Here is a 23,007-nt window from a genome sequence, read left to right as displayed (position 1 = left end):
CTAACTGGTTAAGTGACACGAAGCCAAACACAGCCCTTCTCTGGACCTGGTTCCCTGCTCTGTGGAGCGTGAGGGTGGTTTTTCAGGCTGTCTACACAGACTCTGGGGCCCTGAAGAGGAGCCTCGGGGGCTGCCACAGGGACTGGGGAAGGCCACGCAGCAAGAATCTGCATCTCCGATCCTCCCTGCAAGGCAGCACCGTGGTTTCTTATCAGTTTGATATTAGGGTGGGTAAGAGTCCCATTTTTTAAAAATGTTACGTAAAAAACTTGTTTAAACCACCTCATTAGACAATCTCTAAAATCCGCCTTCCCTCTCACCCCTATGATTTTATTTCTCTTGAATAGGCCGGATACTGTGCCCACTTCAGGCTTCCACTGTTCTAGAAACAGAAGCAATGTCGGAGGAGAACGTGCTGGGTTGGGCGAACACCTAAATGTAACATGGCAGTAGAATTTACAGGTTCTTTCTGTCTACAACTGCCCCCAGACCCTGGCCCTGCCCCTGCCCACCTACCATTCTGGCTGTCTATTGAAGAGAGCACTGGAAGGGTGGATGTAGACCACCTGTTGGTCAATCAGTGTCCGGTAGCCCTCCTGAGGGTCTTTCTTGGCAGCATTCCGGAAGAATCCACTGCAGATGGCCTTTTGCACTCGGACTGTGGACTTGCCACAGGAGACCACATCCAGCTTGTGTCTAGCAGGGCAATAAATCAAGGGAAGATAAAGATGGGAGACTACCTTGCATTCAGAGGTTCTGTCTTCCAGAATGATGGTGCCCAACACCCCCACCATGGGTCCCCAGAGTCTGGGGTTCCCCTCTGGAAGAGGTACCTAAAGGTACCACAGGCACAGCTCCACAGTGGGCAAGATGGATACAGTAAGAGCCAGAGATCTTATTCAACTCTACCAATAATGTCCCAGATGCCTGTAAACTAAGCATTTTTCAACAACTAATAAATCAACCTCTTAGGAACTTTCTGAAGTGATTCTCAGCTGCACCCTTGCTTGGAGAGAGGTATAACAAAGATGGAAAAGCTGGAGGAAAAAGCTTATGTGAGGAGCCTGTAACTTCTCTCAGGTGCATTTAGAGATCAACAGACATGACGGTCAAGCAGGTTGAATTCACACATGGGGAAAAGTCGCCAGATGTTACCTGTCCATTATGCCTAACATCTGCTTGCGAATATCCTGGGCCCGACGCAGCGAACGAGCCTGGATGAAGTTCTCATAGCACCAGGGGTTGGAGAACTTGTTGTTCTTCCAGGAGTTGTACACAGCCAGTAGGGTGAGGTGGTCCCCTTCGGTCTGGTGGAATTTAGCTTTCTTTTGATCTGCAAGGGCTTGTTTATCCTGCCAAGAAGTGGGATAGAGGATCGTTTTCTGTCCAACAGCTTCTAAGTAATCACCCAGCAGTTCCAGGGAGCCCTATGTGACCCTGTTAAGTGTCCACTGTAAGCACTTCAGTGGCAACAGGCTGATTTTACCCACCTTCACCACACCCCTACCTGAATTTGAGTCTGAACTCCCTACCTTGGGCCTGTAGAAGACATTCTGCACAGACAGCATGGACACAATGGTCAGCATTTCCTCACTGCAGCCCAGATGCACAGACATGATCAGCATTTTGCACAGCATTGGCTCCAGAGGGAATTCTGCCATCTAGAGGGAGAAGAAGAAACTACAGTTGCCCTGGGGAAAACCCGTCGGTACTTGCCAGCATCAGACACTGATGGTCCAAGGGGGCAACAGACCACAGGACATTGACTCAAGCATGATGATGTGAGTTGCCTCTCTCTATCGGAAGAATGTTGTTTTTTTAATTTCCCAAATAAACCTCAACGAAATGTATGTGACCAAAGACATAACTACTGTCGGGACAGATGGGAATTTTGCAGACATCTTTTAAAATTTAGACTCAATAACATATCCTGAAGAGGGGTACCTGGGTGGCTTAGTCGGTTGAGCCTCCAACTCTTGACTTCAGTTCAGGTTATGATGCCACAGTTATGGGATCAAGCCCTGTGTTGGCCTCTGCACTGAGCATGGGGCCTGCTTAAGATTTTCTCTCTCTCTCTCTCTCTCTCTCTTTCCTTCTTCCCCTCTTCCCACTCGCATGCACGCACATACACTCCTCCCCCAAAATAAAAGAAAACTGTTTTAATTTAAAAAACATATACATATATATACATCCTGAAGTAAAACTGTGGATAGAATTCCTTTTTCTGTAAAGAAGAAATAGTTTTAAGTAACAGTGGAAAATCCAATTTAAAAACGGGCATCTAGAATTCTCCTCAAAGTTTATCCAGGGCCCCAGAGTTTGATTTTGCACAGAATAAAGAGTATGGAAGGCTGGCCAGGGAATCTCCCCAAAAGGACCAGAAGTTAAGTCTGTCTCCTACCCTGCGGCCCAGGCGAGTAAGCAGGCCCTCGTCATCCAAGGCCCCCAGTGTGTACAGTTGCTCCATGGCTGTGATCAAGGTTTCCATCGGAGGGGCATCCATGAAGTCAAAGGACAGCAGGTCATTGATGCCCATGGCCTAGAAAAGAAGGAAAGAAAGTGTGTGTTGGGAGGGTCAGCCCTGCCAGTGTTAACGTGGAAGGAGAGTACTTGTCTACTTCTTTCCAGTTTCTTCTATTGCAAGTAGGAAGTCATCCTCAAGATTAGCAGTCACCCCCACGGCTGAACCACATAAAACTCAGACCGACAGAAAGCTTACACGTTCTCAGGAAACTTTTTTTTTTTTAATGTTTATTTGTTTTTGAGAGAGAGCACGAGTGGCAGGGGGGCAGAAAGAGAGGGAGACACAGAATCTGAAGCAACTCCAGGCTCTGAGCTGTCGGCACAGAGCCCAACACGGGGCTTGAACTCACAAACTGTGAGATCGTGACCTAAGCCACAGTCAGACACTTAACCGACTGAGCCACTCAGGAGCTCCTCTCAGGAGACTTTTAAAACCACTTCTTCAGGGCGCCCTGGGTGGTTCAGTTGGTTAAGCATCCGTCTCTTGATCTTGGCTCAGATCATGATCTCACAGTTCGTGGGATTGAGCCCCACATCAGGCTCTGCACTGACAGCGTGGGGCCTGCTTGGGATTCTCTCTCTCCCTCTCTCTCTTTCCGCCCCTCTCCCACTCGCGCCTATACACACATGCGTGCTCTGTCGTTCTCTCTAAATATAAAAACTTAAAAAAATAATAAAATAAAAATAAAAACCACTCCTTCAAAGTAAATGTAAATACAACTCAACAACAAAAAGAAGACAACTTACAAATGGGCAGGGGCACCTGGGCGGCTCAGTCAGTTAAGGATCTGACTCTTAACTTCGGCTCAAGGCATGATCTCACAGTTTGTGAGTTCGAGCCCCATGTCGGGCTATGTGCTGATAGTGTGGAGACTGTCTGGGATTCTCTCTCTCTCTCTCTCTCTGACCCTCCCTTGCTCACGTGCTCTCTCAAAATTAACTAAATAAACTTAAAAAAATATATATATAATATATATAAACACAAACATATACATACACACACACACACACACACACACACACACACACACACACACACGTATATATATACATGTATTTTTCCCCCTAAAGTTACTGGAAGATGATTTTCCAAAAAAAGGGGGGGGGGAGCAAAGGATTTGAAGAGACATTTCCCCACAGAGGTTATAAAAATGGCCAAAAAGCACATGAAAATATGCTCGACATAACTGGTAATTAGGGAAATGCAAATCAAAAGCACAACGAGATGCCATTTCACACCCACTAGGATGGCTAGAATCAGGAAAAGAACAGAACAAGTGTTGGCAAGGATGTAGAAAAATCAGGACCCTCATACATTGCCAGTAACAATGCAAAAACGGTGCTGCCGCTGTGAAAAAGCTTGATGATTTCTCAGTAAGTTAAACATAGGATCACCATATGATCCAGCAACTCCCACTTCTAGATATGCCCAAAAGAAAGGAGGGACACAAGCAGACACTTGTACACTAATTTTCACAGCAGCACTATTCACAATAGCCAAAAGGTAGAAACCACCCAAATATCCATCAACAGATGAATGGATAAACAAAACATACACAATGGAATAGTATTCACCCTTAAAAAGGAATGAAATTCTAACACATGCTCCAACATAATGAACCTTGAAAACACTATGCTAAGCAAAACAGCCCAGACACAAAAGGACAAATACTGCATGATTCCATTTACATGGAAATTAAGTTCACAGAGACCAGAAAGTGGAATAATGGTTACCAGGGGCTGGAGGGAGCAAAGAAGGGATGGTTTAGTTTACAGGGTACAAAGTCTCTGTCTGGAATGAAGAAAAAGTCCTGGGAACGGACAGTGGTGATGGCTGCACAGCACTGTGAATGTACTGAATGCCATTGAACTGTATATCTTAAAAAGGTTAAAAGGGTAATGTGCTGTGTATTTTACCACAATTTAAAAAAAAAAAAAAAAAAAAACAGCACACCAGCTTCTGCTGTCTCTTGCATACATAATTACTACTGTGCATCTAGGAAGTGCCTCATACCCTGTCAGGCTATGAGGATGACTAAGGTATGGTCCCAGTTCTCGAAGAGTTCACAATGGAAAACACAGACACAAAACCACAATAACAGTGCAATCGGCGGGCCTTACAGAGTAGGCATTCAATACATTTGTTAGCTAATCTGATGAATCAAAGAAACAAATGAATGATGCATTATCCCAGGGTATATAAGCGGGATGCGGTAGGACCTAAGCCTTCTGTTTCTCTCCCCTAACGTGACTGTGACCATAAACACAGCAGGTGTTCAATAAATGCTTATTGTATGAATAACAACTACAAGGAATTATGCTAGCAATCAGTAAGCACTATGCCAAGGGCCTTTACCTGTATTATCTTTTATTTTCACAACAGATACTATTAATAGCTCACTTTTGGAAAGGAGAACGTAGAACAGAGGGCTGAGCAGATAAATTTGCCAAGGACTCAGAGCTCGGAGCAGAAGTTTGAGCCACAGATGCCGCTCTGTTCTCACTCCAGAGACTGAACCGGGTTTTTTTCCTGAAGCTCTGGTTTAGTCTCTCTTATACCAAATGAATAATAAATTACAACAGAGCACTCTGCACCAGTAGAGTGCCAGGGCCCCAGGGCAGCATCAGTGTCAGGGGGTGGGGATGCCATCATCTGGGAAATTATTCATGCAGCTCCCCCTGCCAAAAGAAAATGAGGGTCCTCACTGGGGACTGAGAGAGGAAGAGCAATGATTCAGAATGAAAACCAAGCTCCCAGAGGGTCAGTCTCAAACCTGTACTGACAGTTCCCTTGCAAAGTTTTTGGACAGGGAGTTCTGCTGCCATTCTAAAAGAAGAGAATTGGACGAGGGTTGAAGGAAGTGTGCCTGTCCACACTTTGGCACTAATTAGATTTTTCTAATATCCTTTTAGAAAATGCTAACTAAAATCTTTTATAACCAAGTATCCTGCTGGCTGTTAAGGTAAGAAAAAACCGTGTGCTCACAGCAGACATGGCAACTTAGCCCCAGACCCACAGTGGAGAGGCTGTTATCACAGCCGTTTGCATTCCTTTCAAAGGGACTGGTTCCAGGAGGTTACTAAAGTATTTAACGAGGTTCGTAAAACTGACATTCATTTACTATGGACGTAGGATTGGAGTATTCCACCAACCCATTCTAACAAGACAGTGATTTCTACCTTGAGAGAGAGCACTGTGCTCGCCAGGTTGGTCCTCTGGATTTCCGGCACATTGGTGGTCAGCATTTCATCTCGGTAGGCACGTTCTGTGTACAGCCTGTAACACTTCCCTGGGCCCGTTCTCCCGGCTCTGCCAGCTCGCTGCTTTGCCTGAGCCTAGAGGGGCGGGCATATAAAAGTAACATATCTGTAAAACGTTGCTGAACGGCTTTGCCCAGGAAATCTGCTAAAGGGCGGGGGACACTTAGCAACTGGCAAAAATCTGAAGTGGGGTTTTTCACTTCCTTTAGGACCATTTCCGAGACTATCAATGCTTTTATCATTCCCTAAAACTCAGCATTTCAGGAAAGTTTGTTCAAGTGAGGCAAATACAAGCAATGCGAATGGAAGAAATATAAAGATCCCAGAAATACACATTCAAAATAGTGTGGCACAATAGAAAAAGCGTAACATGAAAAACACCATCCCCACAGTTGTGGCCAAAAATGTAAATGAACTAAAGAAATGTAACGTTAACCATAACAATGATGACTCTTGTAGCCATTTTAAAAATCAGGTTGGGACTCTCAATGACAGAAGGAAATGTTCATGCATAGAAGTGAAAAAGCAAGTTATAAAATAATACTAATTTTGTATTAAAAAAAAAAAACTAGCAAAAGGAAAAAATTGCCCTAAAACTGAGGCTAACTCTGATGGTAGGCTTGCAGATAGGTTCTATTTTCTATACTTTCGCAAATATCTGATGTTGAACATGTTTTATACCTTAATAATGAAGAAAATTAAATATTTAAACAAAAAATGCACAAAACTGCATACTTAGTAGACTACTAGACTTGCAAACAAGCAACAAACATAAAAAAAGATGGGCAAGGGGCGCCTGGGTGGCTCAGTCAGTTGAGCGTCTGACTTCGGCTCAGGTCATGATCTCGCGGTTGGTAAGTTCGAGCCCCGCATCGGGCTCTGTGCTGACGGCTTGGAGCCTGGAGCCTGCGTCAGATTCTGTGTCTCCTTCTCTCTCTGCCCCTCCCCCGCTGTGCTCTGTCTTTCTCTGTCTCTCAAAAATAAATAAAGGTAAAAAAAAATAAAAATAAAAAAAGATGGGCACGAAAAACATCAAAATGATGACAGTTGGTGGTAGTAGGATTACGGATAATTTAAACATTTTTCTCCTATTTCCCCCAAATAATGTAATACTTCTCCGCACTATTTAAGGGAAAGGAGCACTAATTTTTAAATTAAAAAGATATACAGGTAGGGGCACCTGGGTGACTCAGTCAGTTAAGCATCCAACTTCAGCTCAGGCCATAATCTCACGATTCGTGGGCTCGAGCCCCGCGTTGGGCTCTGTGCTGACAGCTCACAGCCTGAAGCCTGTTTCAGATTCTGTGTTTCCCTCTCTCTCTGCCCGTCCCCTGCTCCTGCTCTATGTCTCTCAAAAATGAATAAACATTAAAAAAAAATTACAAAAAATAAAAAATACAAAAAAGATATACAGGTAGTTTAACCACAGGTTGCTAGGAAACAGTGAATAGCAATCTGAAGAGGGCAATTTGCTGACAAAACCACCTGTCTTATGACAAACGGTATCGGGATTGGGGCACCTGGGTGGTTAAGCGTCCGACTTTGGATTTCGGCTCAGGTCATGATCTCACAGTTCATGAGTTCGAGCCCTTCATCAGGCTCTGCACTGACAGTGCAGAGCTTGCTTGGGATTCTCTCTCTCTCCTTCTCTCATTCTGCCCTTCCCCCACCCTCAAAATAAATGAACTTTCAAAACAAAACAAAACAAAACAAATGGTTATCAGGATTTTACAAATTCCTATGCCAGCCCCAAACCAAAGGATACAGTAGAAGTCTCTAACCACACAAAGGCAGGCAGCAATGGCACACACTAGCAGACTCCACAGCATTCTACAGATGTCTCTCCAAATCAGAGAGGCCAAGTACAGCTAATTTCTCAATCACTGCGAGTTGCACCCACCACGCAGGGGCCAGACTACCCCGGTTCCAATCCTGGCTCCCCCAGCTGTGTGACCTTAGGCAAGTCACTTAACCCCTCTGTGCCTCATGCTCATCTGTGAAATGAGGGTAATAACAACACCCACCACCGAGGATGGATGTGAGAATGCAATGAGTTCGTGTATTGTACAAGTACCTCGCGCCTGGCACTTACTAAGTACTCTACAAGTGGTAGCTACTGTTACCTTAAGCTCAAAATGAAAACAGCCTTATGATTTTTATGGATGACGAAAATCATACGTGCCTCTTATAAAATATTAAGAAAATACGTAGAAGCATAAAGAAAAACAATGCATTTCACCCCCCTCAACATGGTAACCAGCAGCTCCACCGACAGATAACCCCGACGACCGTGTTGACTACGTGCTTTCAGTCCCAGGCACGCTCATGCACACTGTATACCCGCGTGCGCTATTTATTTTTAAAGAAAAGTTGGATTCTACTGCTCATGCTACGTTTCAGCTCACTTTTTTCAAAAAACACATCACAATTATATGCTGATGTCATTAAACATAGATGCGCACCACCCTGTTAACGCCACACAACATTCTATGGCGTGGATATACCATCTTTTATTAAACAACTTTCCTTCTGGAGTTCAGCTAGAATTTTCCCAGGTTTCCTTTCATATAAATAATGCTTCAGTGAACATCCGTTTCCCTTACTCTCAGACATGCGCTCAGTCACTACTAAACTTTGAGATGTACTCCCGGAAGTGGAACTCTTTTGTCCAAAGAATGAACTTTTCAATGTTGGATACGCTGTAGCCAAAATGTCCTCAAAAAGGCAGACCAGGTTATTCATTTTTAAAAATAATTTGAGTAGGAAATGATTCCATAATAACCAAAGAAACACATTAACGTCTCATGCATTATTACTACCTCAGATGTCTGCGGCTAAGCACGGTATTTTTAAAAATACGTTCTTTTATATTTTTATAATCTAGAGTGCTAAGTTAAACTTTTTTTTTAATTTCACATTTGACGAGGCTTTTTAATATCAAAACACTACCCTGAAGATTAAACACAAACAACACAAAAACGTCCCTTATCTCACAAAAGCCCCTAGTACCTTAAAGGTTCATCTTTGAAAACAATGAAGTTCAAAATACAAAATCATAAAAAATTTTCAGAGAAGCCTCAAAGAGGATTTTCAGGACCACTGTGGATAGACGCTGCCATACCTGAGAGATTGGAGTGACCACGAGCTGGTCGATGCCAGTCTTGGAATTGTAAACTTTCTGCTTCACAAACCCAGGGTCCACCACATAGTAGATGCCGTCAATGGTCAGCGAGGTCTCTGCGATGTTGGTGGCAATCACGACCTGCAGACAAGAGGGACACAGCTGGAGTGAGCTGCCCAGGCTCAGCCCTGAGGTGTGACACAGGACATCTGACCCCAGACATCTTCCTAAAGGACTGTGCAGCGATCTCCCTTTCTAGGTGACTAGCTGGCACTTATTCTGTTTGGCTTCATCTTAAGGGTCAAGTTGGGGACAGGGTGGTACCTGAGAGGAGAAGTGGAAGAGGAGAAAGCAAAAGCCAATGAAAGCCAATTTCATTTGGTGCAAATGGCTACATATCTCATTTTCTAGATCCAATGTTGATTACTACAATTTTAATTTTCTCGCACCCTGGGAAAGCAGAGATTTCCTGGCATCACGTGTGCCAGTGCAAAATGAGATTTTTCTTCCCCCGTGGGGACATCTGGACTACAAAATGGGCTGTTTGTGTATGTGGAACAAGAGAGATTTTTTTTTTTCCCTGATCATAAAATGAACGAGGCGGCAGAGGAATTTCACGGTTTGTGTGTATGCAGCAGTACGCGTGATCTAGAAGATTATTGGTCTCGGCTTGGCACTGCCACTGTTCTTCCACAGAGGTTCAGCTAATAAACCACAATTGCTTGGAAAAATCATTGCAAGGAAGCACCAGAACACCCCACGTCATGCCAGCATCTCACTGGCCCTGAAAGGCTTCCACCTGCCACAGAGCTGCAGAGCCCTCTTCCAAAGAAGTCCGATCATCACCAACAGAACAGAGGAGGAATCGCCGTCTTTCCACCCCCCCAAACCTGCTCCTCCTCCGTCTTTCCCTCCTCAGCACCATCTTCCGTCCAGCTGTCCAAGCCAGAGAGCTGGGAGTCATTCTTGACTTCTCCCCGCCCTTCACCCCTATACCTCCAGGCACCCACTAGGTCTTGTCCACTCTAACTCTTCAATGTTATTCAAATCCATCTGTCTTCCATTCCTAGGAATATACTCAAGAGAAGTGAAAACATATGCCTGCACAGAAACTTGTAAACAAACGCTCCTAGCAGCATTGTTCATAATACCTAAAATGTGGAAACAACCCAAATGTCCAACAGCTGAGGAACGGGTAAACAAAACGTGGTACATCCACTCTGTGGATGTAGAGTATCATTCTACGACAGAATATTATTGGGCAAAAAAAAAAAAAAAAAAAAAAAAAAATGAAGTCCTGACACATGCAACAACATGGATGGAGCTTGAAAATATGCTGAGTGAAAGAAGCCAGTCACCAAGGACCACATATTACATTATTCCATTTATATGAAGTGCCCAGAATAAGCAACTCCAGAAAATAGATTAGTGGTTTCCAGGGGCTGAGCAGAAGGGGGAATTGTGGGGGGGGGGGGGGGGGGGGGGGGAGGCGGTGACTGTTAAAGGGTACAGGGTTTCTTCTGGAGGTCATGAAATTATTCTAAAATCAACTGTACTGATTAATGGTTAATTACTATTAATGGTAATTAATGGTCACACAATTCTGTGAATATACTAAAAGTCACTGAATTCTGTTTTAAAGAGGTGAATTGTACTTATATCTATCTTAGTAAAACTGTTATTTGAAAAAGTCCATCTGCCTCCTCTCTCCCGTCTCACATGCACAGCAGTTAGCTCCAGCCATGAACTACGAACTACGCAGCCCCTGAAAGGCTCTGCACGCTCTTGCCCCTGGGCTACCACAGGCTGTCCTCTCGTGTCCTGCTGTCCTTCTCGTCTATGTGAGCAGCCACGTGCTCTTCAGGACTAGCTTAGATCCTCACCTCCTCTAAGAATTCTGGGTCAGGGGCTCCCCCTCTGGGTACACAGAGCCCCAGCAGCTCTTTCACACCATATGTTAAAGGCCTGTCTCTCAGTAGATGCCCCATGGCAGATAGAGGCCTGGCCTCCCACCCCGGCGTGTACCCCAAAGCCTGACAGACGCCTCGAAGATACTTGCTGAATGAAGGAGAGGAAGAGGAGCAGGGGCCGCATATAAGATCCTCATTCCTTAACAGATTGGTCGGACTATTTTCTAAGACATAAAAAAACAAGGCTCGCATACACCCGAAGCAATCCCCATCAGGGCCAGGTGCACACCCCACGTGGTTTCAGAGCATGCGGGCGCTTCCCATCTGCCCAGCGTTACCTTTCTGCTGCCAGGTGGGGCCGGGTCAAAGATTCGGGTCTGCATCTCACTGGGGAGAGCAGAGTACACGGGCAGGATGATCAGCTCCGGGACATCCGGTCCCAGGGATTTCATTCTCTCGTACAGGATCTCGCACGCGGTATCGATCTCCTCCTGACCAGTCAGGAAGACGAGGATGTCACCTAAGAAGAGAACGTTTACTTCCTGTGTGTATGTTCCACACGAAAGCCACGGTGATATTAAAAGAACGCCCAATGATGGAAAACACGCTCCTATTCCGACCTCTAAGAAACCAAGAGGTTTTCATCTGTCCATGTTTATTCTGGTTTTTCATTTTTTCTCATTTTTTATTTTTTAAAATTTGTGTCTATGCTTCATGTTATTGTATAGACCATTACCACCGCTTCAAACATGCAAGACTTGGGCTTGCAGGGAGACCAATATTTAAAAGACATTTTTTAAAAGATGAGAAAAAAAGCTACCTGCATTAGGACTTTTGGCCCATGAGGAAAAAAATTCTCTTTCCTCCTACCTGGTGGTTCTGTTAAGTGGATCTGCATGACAGTGATCAAGCTGGCATCCAGATAATCTGTCTCAGGTTCCTTTGTGTACAGTATTTCCACTGGATATGTTCGACCTGGGATGGTGAAGATGGGAGCTTCATAGAAGTACTGAGAAAACTTCACTGCATCCAATGTGGCTGAGGTGACAATCAGCTTCATGTCCTGCCGTTTCTGGACCGTCTAAAGAGAAGTGCAGTGTGGCTTTACTAAGAAGGACTAACCAGTAAGGCACAGGTACTCAAATCCAATTCCCAGGATTCAGTCCCCAACAGGTAGAAGAAGGGTCGCCAAAGAGCACCTAGTACCTTCTTCAACAATCCAAAGAGCACATCAGTGTGAATTGTTCTCTCGTGCGCCTCATCCAGCATGATGATTGCATACTGTGTGAGGTCGGGATCAATCAGGCACTCTCGGAGCAACATCCCATCTGTCATGTACTTGATGACTGTTTCTGGGCTGGTGCAGTCCTCAAACCGAATGGTGTAGCCCACCTAAAGCAGAACCAAAGCCGAAAACCTAGACACAAATCTCTCCTCTCTGCAATTCCCAACCAAGACTGTAGCCCAGTTAGACTGTTACCTGAAATCTTAGGTAAGAATCTGAGCAAGATGTGCAGTGATTTCCTCTTAGTAAAATCTGCCTTGGACTTGACCCTGAACACATCAATGACGACAACCCTCTACCCCTCAGGAGAAACCTGAAGAAAGGTAGTACTATTCTCATTTTATAGGTGGAGATGTAGGCCTTTTGACACTTTCTTTAGGCATTTCCGAAACAACTTCAGTACCCATTTACCTCCTGGCCTAAGCAACAACCAAACTCCTCCGACACTCTTTTGGCCACCGACATGGCTGCTACTCTTCGGGGCTGGGTACATCCAATCTTGCCCCGGGAAGTGTAGCCTGCCTCTGCCAGGTATTGGGTGATCTGCGTTGTCTTCCCAGATCCTGTCTCTCCAATAACAATCAGGATTTGATTGTCATGAACAGCCTGAAATTAACAGAATATAAACAAATACAGTCATTAAAATCTCCCACATCACTCTGGAGGAAAATAATATTTACGTTCCAACACTAAAGAAGAAAAGGGGGATCGATAATATACATATGGTGAGATTACAGAGTTAAAATTATTTTTAATCACACATAAAAAAATATTAATGGTGGTTTTCTATGGGCAAGGCTCTTTCTTATTTTAACTGCATGTATAACTTAAAAACTTGAAACTTTATGGGTATTCTTTAAATGACTCAATTCTATTTTTTAAAAATTTTATTCGCTTTCTTTTTAAATTTTTTTTTTTAATGTTTTTAGTTATTTTTGAGAGAGAGAGAGAGAGAGAGAGAGAGAGAGAGAGAGAGAGAATGAGCAGGGGAGGGGCAGAGAGAGGGGGAGACACAGAATCTGAAGCGGGCTCCAGGCTCCGAGCTGTCAGCACAGAGCCCGACACGGGGCTCGAACTCATGGAGTGTGAGATCATGACCTGAGCTGAAGTCGGACGCTCAACGGACTGAGCCACCCAGGCGCCCCTTATTCATTTTCTTAAATTTATAAAAACATAAAGGCAATGCTAAAAGCATAAGCTACCACCCAGGTATCTCTGATTCTACATATTTTTTTTAAGTACTACATCCACATGGTTAAAGAATTCAACAGTAAATAAAATAGGCATATAACGTGTTCCTTTCCACTGCCAAATCTCCATACCCCAAAAGTCATCTTATTTCTACACCGTTTATAACAGCAAAGGATTGCCATCAACCTATATGTCTATTAATACAGGGCTAGTTAAATAAGGACTAGTTAAATAAGCCAGGGCATATCCACATAACAAACCACCACCACACACGAAAAAAGGAACAATTTCTGAGCTGTATCATTAAGGGGAAAAACAAGATGCAGAGTATATGCGTAATATGCTGCCTGCCATCTAGAAACATACAATACACATAAAACATATAATGTCTATGAATGCATGTGCATATGTACTTGTACTTGCTTGTGTACGTCTGAGATAGCACTGAAAGGATTCACTGTGAACTAGTAAACTCAGTTGCCTAGGGAAAGTTTGGTTGTCTTAAAATCCAATCTCCAAAAAAATGGAAATAACTACCTAAAGCAAAGCCTTGCCCATATGGGATCATTGGTCAAGCATCCCCATTTTTCTTACTGACCAGAGATATTGGTCTGCCCACTTGGAACTGCTCTAGGGGCCACCAGTTCCAACAGGTTTATTTCTTCTTTGGGGGAAAAAAAAAAGGTAGAGGCGCCTGGATGGTTCAGTCTGTGAAACATCCAACTCTTGATCTGGGAGTTGTGAGTTCAAGCCCCATGTTAGGTACAGATTACTTAAATAAACTTTAGACAATGTATACACTAATACACATATGTATTTTAAAGTACTTGGAAACATTCTGGGTTTTTTTCTATCCTCTTTGGAGAATGTACAAATGTACACATACCTGTCCAGCTAATTTCAGTTCAAACACGTCATCCTTCTTTTAGAAAACACCGCTACTCCTGCACCAATACAACACAAAGGGGCATCTCACCTGGACCAGCTGCTCCTTCAGTTTGTAGATGGGCAGGCTCTCTCTCTGTTCAATGATTGACATTTGGGTCTTTTTTCCATAAGAAGCTTTGTTGCCCCCAAAAGCATGCTTCTTCCACTCGGGAATGTCATTGGGCATCATCCCGATACCCCTCATATTGGCAGCGATCTGTCTGCCTTCCGCTGCAAAGGAAAACAGGCAACTTAGTACTATCCTGAAGCTACCTCAGTGCCCCTGCCCTCAACAGTCAACAAATCCCATTTCTCCGGTTCATCCCCCCTGTCTGCTACCTCTTGTGTTCAAGCCACCATCCAGTCTCTTCCATTAGAAAAGCCCTAAGTCAGCTCAGGTGTCTACACTTGCCCATCCAATCCATTCTACAGGGTACCCTCAGTAATTCTTTGGTAATGCAACTCTGATCATGCCCTTCCCCTGTTTAGATAGAACCTGGCAACACTCCCGAGTGGACTTTAGAATTGAGCCCCAATTCCTAATGCCATCTCGAAGTCCTGCCCCCCCCCCCACCTCATCCCCACCATTCCAGTCCAGCCACACAGGCCTGCTTTCCACCTCACGGCCCAAGCCCAAAAAATTCCTCAGCCTGGAACACGTGCCCCCTGGCCCCACCTCAGCCCCTCCGATGACAAAGTCCTATTTATCCTTCCAGTCTCAACTTTCTCAGGGAAGTGACCTACACCACCTGTACTTCTTCATGTACCACTAGTCATGATTTAGTTAGTAATTTGGGAACTGTTTGATTAATAATTGATTTTCCCCGCTAAACTGCAAGCCTCATAAGAGATCATGTCTACTTACTTTAAAGTGTGGCTCAGTTCCCCAGTTGCCTAACACATATTACTAAGTACTTGTTATGACTGTATCGAGGAGTTACTTAACATTTACTGCACAAAGAATTATGTAAAAATGGAAGTTTCAAAGCTGTATTATCTTTAGCATAAAAAAATTCTTAGGGTGTCTGGCTGGCTCAATTAGTAGAGTGTATGGCTCTTGATCTTGGGGTTGTGAGTTTGAGCCCCACACTGAGTGTGGAGATCGCTTGACAATAAAATACTTTTTAAAAAATCTTTTTCTTTTTTAAGTAAGCTCTATGCTCAACATAGGGCTTGAACTCATGACCCTGAGATCAAGAGTCCCATGCTATACTGACTGAGCCAGCCAGGCACCCCAAGCATAAAAAATTCTTAAGTTATTCAGAAGAAAAACTCAGTCTAATGATTTGACCAGGGTTACTAAAACATTTTTGGTTTTAAACGTTTAAAAACAAACAAACAAGCACACAAAAAACATGCTTTAACCAAAGGGAAAAATCCCCAAATCAAAGCTAAGGCTAAATTTTTAGTATGTGCTGGCAGTGCTTGTACTTCAAGGCTCGGGTTATTTTTGAGAAGTCCACACACCCCTACCAGGGTCTTACCATCAGGCAGAGGATCAACCCAGTGTTTGTTGAGCCCCATGGGAATAGAATCCATCTCAGCTTCCCGCTGGGCCTGCTTGAGTTCCCGCCTTTCTTTGGCTAAGGCACTCTGCATCATTGCTGCTTGGGAGAGGGAACCATCCGGGTTCTAGTGCAACAGAAGACAAGCAGCATCAGAATGAGATCTCAGCATAAAATGGCCAGGAACTAAAATGTAAATGTTAAGCCCCTTGAATCTAAAAAACGAGACCCACCTAGAAGGACGTACCATACTACACTGGAGGTACTGGGGGTGTTGGTTGAAGATGAGAACCCCATGAGAGAGAGGACAGACAAGAAAGGGATAAGAATTCTTCTGTAAGGTCCCAAGAACTAAAATTAAGACCATCTGGATGCCTCAATGAGAGATTTCAACTCTGCTTACAGAAGAGCTAATAATCAGATCCATCTGGAGACGGAATGGCTCTCCTTAAGGGTTGATGAGTTCTGTCACCAACGATGTCAAGCAGATAGAAGACTACATGGGAGGAACACTGCAGGACACAAGTGAATTACAAGCACTGCATGGATGGCTGGGCTGGGAGACTTTTTAAAAATACCCTTCTCCAAAATATAAATTAATTAATAAAATAAAATACCCTTCTCCAAACCTAAAAATTTATCACAACTTCGCACGAATTCTCTTCACAGCTCTGTCTTTCCCAGTACCCGCTTTCCACTGAGGGCCAGCCCCAAATGGTCAAGTGAAGGCTTCAAAACTGCCTTTGAATGTGTAAGGTAATTAGCCAAGCCCCTAAGGCAAGGGCAAAAGCAGTGATAGATCAAACACTCCTATTTCCCTCTTTCTTCCCAAAATACAGTAGAATGAGAGCAAAAGAATTAAAAAGTCCAAAGTAACAAAGTCGTCAGTCACCCTTTAAAACAATAATATTCTAGACCCTGACCAACAGTCACAATACACCTTCTAGCCTGAGTTCTGCTTACATGGACGTAATAGCCTGCTCTGAAAAACGGAACAGTTACTTTAGGGAAAAGAAGTTCATGTGACGTGTCCCAAGTTAGAGTCCCAGCATTTCTCACCTTAACGATTTTAATAGGGCTCATGTCCATGCTTTGCTTGGTGTGCCCTCTCAGGAATGGAGGCTCTTCCTCAACCAGCTCGATCTCAAGATCTTCATCTAAAAGTCCCCCCAAAGAAGAATTAGCAAAAAAAATAAGAGAGAAATAGCCAATCATTTTCACCACAACTGGTTTCCATGGGCACCAGCAATCTTTATCAAAGATCGCTCCCAAGGTCAAAAAGACAGCAATCCAAGTGAAACTAATGGAAATGACTGTTTCCCCTGCCCTCCAGGTATTTCTGAGCATTTATGTTCTGGCCTAAAAACTGATCAGCGGAACTACTTCCAAAAGAAGTTAAGCCTGTAGAGAAACGTGGTCTAACATCCCAAATGTTACTAGGTATTTTCCACCCAAATTCATTATGGAGTAACTTAACCCACAACAGATTGGCAAAAAAATTAAGTTGAACAATTGGACGATACCGACTGTCGTCAAGAATATGAGCCACAGGAGCGCACACTTACGATAAAAGTATAAATTGGGGGCACCTGGTTGACTCAGTGGGTAGAGCATGAGACTCTTGATCTTGGGATTCTAAGTTTGAGCCCCACATTGGTCACAAAGATGAGTTAAAACCAAAAGTCTCTTTTTAAAATGATTTTAGTGTTTTTTATTTGAGAGAGCAGGTGCACACACAAGCAGGGGAGGTGGCAGAGAGAAGGAGACAGAGAATCCCAGCAGGCTCGAGCTGTCAGGACAGAGCCTGACACAGGGCTCAAACCCACAAACCACAAGATCATGACCTGAGTCAAAACCAAGAGGCGGAAGCTCAATCGACTGGGCCATCCAGGCTTCCCAAAAATAAAATCTTTAAAAAAAAAAGAGGTGTAAATTGAAACACAAACTTTAAGAAGCAATCTGGACTGCCTCATAAGGTTTAAATCACACACTTCCTACTACCCATTCTTCTCCTACACATATAGGGAAAAGAAAAGGTCCTGCTATGTGTATTAAGAAACAAGAATAGGAATTTCGTAATAGCGTTACATATAAACAAAATACCAGAAATAGCCCTTATGCCCATCGAAAGCAAAATGGATAAATGATGATAAATTTCTATACAGAAAACACTACACCAGCAAAAGTGAAATACAACTATAAAAATCATCATAGATAAATATCAAAAGCATGATCAGAAAAAAAGGAATGAAGTTCAAAAACTGACCAAAGAAGACAATGTTTAGGGACAGATATACAGATAATAAAATGTTAAAAAAAAAAAAAAAAGGAAGGGAAATAATTAACACAAAATTTAGAACGGTGGTTACCCAGAGAAAAGAGTAAGAAGATTTCATCAGAGGGGTACATGTAAGGGCTTCAAAGCTGCTGATAAAATTCCACTTAACCGGGGCGCCTGAGTGGCTCAGTCAGTTAAGCATCTGACTCTTCATCTTGGCTCAGGTTATGATCTCACGGTTCCTGGGATCAAGCCCCAGGTCGTGTGACGTGAGCGCAGAGCCTGCTTGGGATCCTCTCTCTCCATCTCTCTGTCCCTCCCTGGCATTCTCTCTCTCAAAATAAAGAAATTAAAAAAAAATTCCACTTAAATTGAGTAGTAGGTACATAGGTGTTCCTTTATTACTATTATATCAATTATATGTCTTATTGGATTTATTTCACAATCTTTAAAAATTGTTACTAGGCTGAGTTAAAAGTTGTTTCCAGGGCAACTCAGAGGTAATCTACTTGGATCCAGGGTTTGCAGAACACTTACTAAGATTATGAGATGAAATTTCCTCCCCAAAATATAATCAGAATTTTTTGTATCCTGAATATGTATCATAACCAAAAAGTGTAACAATATATAAACATCTGTCAGAAAAATGAATTTTTGGGTGGCTCAGTTGCTTGAGCGTCTGACTCTTGATTTTGGTTCAGGTCATGATCCCAGGGTCGTGGGATCAAGCCCTGCTTTGGGCTCCACGTTCAGCATAGAGCCTGCTTAACATTCTCTCCCTCTGCCTCTCTCCCCGACGTGTGCACTCTGTGTCTCTCTAAAAATTTAAGTTAAAAAAAGGAAAAAAAAGAAACCAATTTGCACCTTTAAAAAAAAAAAGAAAAAAGAAAAATGAATTTTCTGCTTCCAACCTGGAGGAGCCCTTGTTCTTGGAGGTAATGAGTGGTAAGACCTAGGAAACAACTGAGTTAAGCCACTAGGTTAAACTACATCTAAACCACCCTACCCAACTGCTCAGCTCATCCACTGTCCTGATCCACCATCCTGCTCAATCTAAGTGGCTAGTTACCTTCTTCATCATCCACTTTAGGGAGAATGCCAGTCTCTTCATCGAAGTCCGGAAACTCTTCTTTGGAAAGGACATTGGCAGCGATCATCTAGTGAAAGGACAGAAGCGACATCTGTAACCTGCTGGGATCGAAACTCTTCTTTTGCAGTACAGAGGTTCCACATAGGAAACCAAGGTTTTTCCTCTTTTGACCAGGATTGCAGGGCCTCAAACATCACAGATCTCATCCCTAGGGGGCACAACAGGTGCTTAAAAGCAGGGCTCAAGGGTCGTGCCCCCAGGAAGCATTATCTGCTCCTTCCCTGGTTTCCGCAGCACTGTGCACATTCCCTGTTATGTAACATCCAACTTTGACAATTATGTTTCCATCTGTCTCCCGCCACTAGACCTTGAGCTCCTCAAGGGTGAGGAACCATGATACATTTGTCTCTGTCACCTGGCTCTGATATGTACTGAGGAATGGCAGAAACAAGAACTCACACAGCACTAACCACACGCAGGCACTAACGTAAGTGCTCCACTTCTTCCGCCTCATTTAATCCCCACGGTGCCACTACTGGTCCTGTTCCACAGATGAGGGTACTGAGGCACAAAGAAGTAGAGTGGCTTGGCTCAGGATCCCACGGCTAGTAAGCGGCCAGGAAGTTCCCCCGGGCCACTGAGCTCCAGGGGCCACACTCCTAACCACCACGCTACATGCAGAATGGCTATGAAGCCATATAGGCAAATGGCCCCAACCTGTTTGATCTCCCATTTCTCTGGATCAGAGATGCGGGTAAGGCGCTTGCGCTCCAGAGAGTCATCCTCTACTTCAGGGGCGCTGACGAGGGAAAGGTGAGTGGGTCTGTCCGGATTCCTCATTGAAGTCTCTTCATTGGTCTCCCCAACAAGATTTCGTCGTCGATTGGGATTTAGATCTTCACCAGTCTCTTGATCCACATCCTAGGGCAAAAAAAAAAAAAAAAAAAAAGGAACTAACTCATTTGCTGTCCTCTTGTTTCCTTGGCCATCAGATATGGAAACGGGCGCCTGGGTGGGTCAGTTGGTTAAGCATCTGACTTCGGCTTAGGTCATGATCTCACAGTTCGTGAGTTGGAGCCCTGCATCGGGCTCTCCGCTCTGAGTGCAGAGCCCGCTTCAGATCCTGTCTTCCTCTCTCTCTGCCCCTCCCTTGCTCGCATGCACACGCGCACTCTCTCGCTCTCTCTCTCTCAAAAATAAATAAGCATTAAAAAAAATGTTTTTTTAAGACCTGGAAACAGACTGGATATCTCACCTACCTTCATGCTCAGACTGGTTTTGGTCCCAGTGAAGGAGAGCACTTTGACTTTGACCCTCTGGCCTTTGCTCACCACATCAGCCACATTGGCCACACGGCCTTCTCGCCGGAGCTCAGAGATGTGCACCAGGCCTTCCCACCGCTTCCTGAGGGAGAGTCACATACATGTGGAGCATGCCTAAAATACCTTTTCCCCAACCAATTTCCACCCTGTTGGAACTCAACAAGAGGAAATGGTCTTAAGCTCAAAAACTCAAGAGGAAAGTACCAAAAAGACGGTTAAAAAAAATAAAATAGTATTACCACCCTCCCAAAGAAAAGACATGGGACTAGGGGGGACAAATTCTCATGTGTCTCAGTGAGCAAAAGGGCAGATCTCTTGAAGGGAGAGTAAGGAATGTGTGGCTATATATCATTTCAAATAAAAGTCAAATTCTAACAACCTGATACGGCTGATTTGATTAAAGCGACATTAATCGTAACAACTTTTTAAAATATGAAAATCCTCAGCGAGAAGAGAAATTCTGCCCATCACAGGTTTGAAAGAAGATCACCAGCTAATACCTTAATCCCTCTAGCTGCACGAAGCATCCAAACTGCATGATGCTGGTAACTTTGCCATTGTAAATGTCCCCAATGGCAGGCTCCTCCGGGGGAGGGCGGTCCACATGTTTATCCCGCCATCTGTCCAGATTCCTCTCCCCATACTTGTCCCGGTCCTTCCGGTCCTTGGGGGGACTCTGACTTCTGCTCCTAGACCGATATCTAGACTTCCCTTTATTCCTCTCCCGGGTCCTGGAGTGTGACCGAGAGCGGGACCGGTGTCTCCTCTTGTGGTCTCTATCACGGTCTCGCTCCCGCTCCCGGTCACGCTCGCGGTCGCGGTCACGGTCACGGCTCCGGCTCCGCTTCTTCTTCTTTGTCTTGTCTCTAACAAATCAACAAACATTTGTTTTAAAAGAGAAACCAGCCCAATTTCACCTCTGCATCCCCAAGCACCCCGCACAGTGCCACACACATGTCAGGTACCTACTAAGTGCTGAGTTGAATTAGTTTCTCTCGGACATCCCTGTAGGCCCATGAAGGATGAGGTCACAAGTGCCTCCTTCAACCCTGATTTCTAACTTATAAACGTCTTAGCGTTTTCTGCATAAATACTCTTTGCAGGGAACAATGAAAATAGATCTAACAATACAGTACATGGCCAGTCTAGAGTCTGTAAACTTGTCCCAAATTTTGCTTAGCTGGCCCACGAAACTCAATTATTGCAGCACCCTAAGCCTCCAAAGGATAGGACATGATGGACAAACCGGTGCTCCGCATCTCTTTGCTTCTCCTGGCCCGCTGCACTGGGCATTAAGGCCTCCAGTTCTTTCAGGACATCCACAGCGACTTTTACATCATCCTCATCCAGCATGGTCTGCAACACCAGAGGCCAGCAAAGTTAGGAGGGGAGGGGAAGAAAATCATGTAAGAATCTGTATTCTGGGTACATCTACAAACCTGACAACCCCTACATTACTGACCACTTATGTGAAGGAAGCAGAGACGGGTGGAGATTTCCAACACCATTTGAGAGAGAGACAGAAGGAATGAGCAAACACTCTTGGAAGCCGTTGATACATCTGGCAAATGCCCTTTGTCCTTAATACAAGCCCATGGAGGGCAATTAGCCATCACCCCTCCCGTGAAAGCATGCAAGAAGTATTATAAATAGAAAATGATGTTAAAATTTTTAAAAAGCAATGCTTTAAAAAGAAGGCTTAGGGGGGTGCCTGGGTGCCTCAGTCAGTTAAGCATCTGACTCTGGCTCAGGTCATGATCTCACGGTTCATGGGTTCGAGCCCCGAGTCAGGCTCTATGCTGACAGCTCGGAGCCTGGAGCCTGCTTCAGATTCTGTGTCTGATTCCCTCTCAGTCCCTCCCCTGCTTTTCTCTCAAAAATAAATAAATGTTAAAAACAAAACAAAACAAAACTTAAAAAAAAAAGAATTCTAGCAATTCTTTTTAAAGAATTTAAAGAGGTGTTTTTAAAGAATTGCACTCTCTTCCCCCCTTTCACCTGCTAAATTTTTTTCCACAGTGCTTATTGTTATCAGCTATATTATACAGTGTACTTGTTTACTGCCTGTATCCTCCCCACTAGTGGAGTTTACATGTTTATTTCCTGCCCCCATCCCAATACTATGATGTAATCTCCAAGAGAGCAGACATTCTATCTGTCTTGTTTACAGCTGCATCCCTGGTACTTAGATTAGTGCTTGGTACATAATAGGTACTCAATAAACACTTGCCAGAATAAAATTTAAAAATCAAAACACTTAAAAAAAATTAGACCAAACACATAACAGAGCAAAAAAATCTCACTTCACACATGAGGTATCTGTTCTAGAACCTTATTTCATAGCCCTGATCACTGCTTCCCACAATTCTCAATCCCATTTCCCTCAAATATTCTCTAAACTCTTTAACACTATACTATGTATAGTACCTGCTCAGGGAGTGATCCAACACTTTCAATTTGAAAAATATATTATGGGGCCCCTGAGTGGCTCAGTCAGTAAAGCATCTGACTTCAGCTCAGGTCATAATCTCACGGTTCATGAGTTTGAGCCCCGCATCAGGCTCTGTGCTGACAGCTCAGAGCCTGGAGCCTGC

At 44.0% G+C, this 23,007-nt stretch overlaps 1 protein-coding gene across 1 annotated transcript in view; it reads right to left on the bottom strand.

Moving 5' to 3' along the window:
- Positions 1 to 23,007, bottom strand: part of DHX8 (DEAH-box helicase 8) — a 32,068-nt gene that overhangs the window by 2,895 nt on the left and 6,166 nt on the right. The window contains exons 5-22 of the mRNA XM_007093781.2: positions 21,660 to 21,769; positions 20,914 to 21,279; positions 20,351 to 20,495; positions 19,809 to 20,012; positions 19,071 to 19,158; positions 16,783 to 16,880; positions 15,703 to 15,850; positions 14,268 to 14,449; positions 12,512 to 12,706; positions 12,022 to 12,207; positions 11,686 to 11,896; positions 11,154 to 11,335; positions 8,906 to 9,046; positions 5,704 to 5,859; positions 2,402 to 2,539; positions 1,533 to 1,661; positions 1,156 to 1,352; positions 517 to 696 (exon numbers count right to left, since the gene is read on the bottom strand). Coding sequence (XP_007093843.1) covers positions 517 to 696; positions 1,156 to 1,352; positions 1,533 to 1,661; positions 2,402 to 2,539; positions 5,704 to 5,859; positions 8,906 to 9,046; positions 11,154 to 11,335; positions 11,686 to 11,896; positions 12,022 to 12,207; positions 12,512 to 12,706; positions 14,268 to 14,449; positions 15,703 to 15,850; positions 16,783 to 16,880; positions 19,071 to 19,158; positions 19,809 to 20,012; positions 20,351 to 20,495; positions 20,914 to 21,279; positions 21,660 to 21,769 — 3,056 coding nt within the window. The remainder of the gene's footprint in view (positions 1 to 516; positions 697 to 1,155; positions 1,353 to 1,532; positions 1,662 to 2,401; positions 2,540 to 5,703; positions 5,860 to 8,905; positions 9,047 to 11,153; positions 11,336 to 11,685; positions 11,897 to 12,021; positions 12,208 to 12,511; positions 12,707 to 14,267; positions 14,450 to 15,702; positions 15,851 to 16,782; positions 16,881 to 19,070; positions 19,159 to 19,808; positions 20,013 to 20,350; positions 20,496 to 20,913; positions 21,280 to 21,659; positions 21,770 to 23,007) is intronic.

Source organism: Panthera tigris, chromosome E1 (genome assembly GCF_018350195.1).
Source record: "Panthera tigris isolate Pti1 chromosome E1, P.tigris_Pti1_mat1.1, whole genome shotgun sequence".
NCBI classification, from domain to species: Eukaryota; Metazoa; Chordata; class Mammalia; order Carnivora; family Felidae; genus Panthera; species Panthera tigris.
The sequence above is the reverse complement of the archived record's forward strand: the minus strand, read 5'-3'. Positions and strand labels throughout refer to the sequence as shown.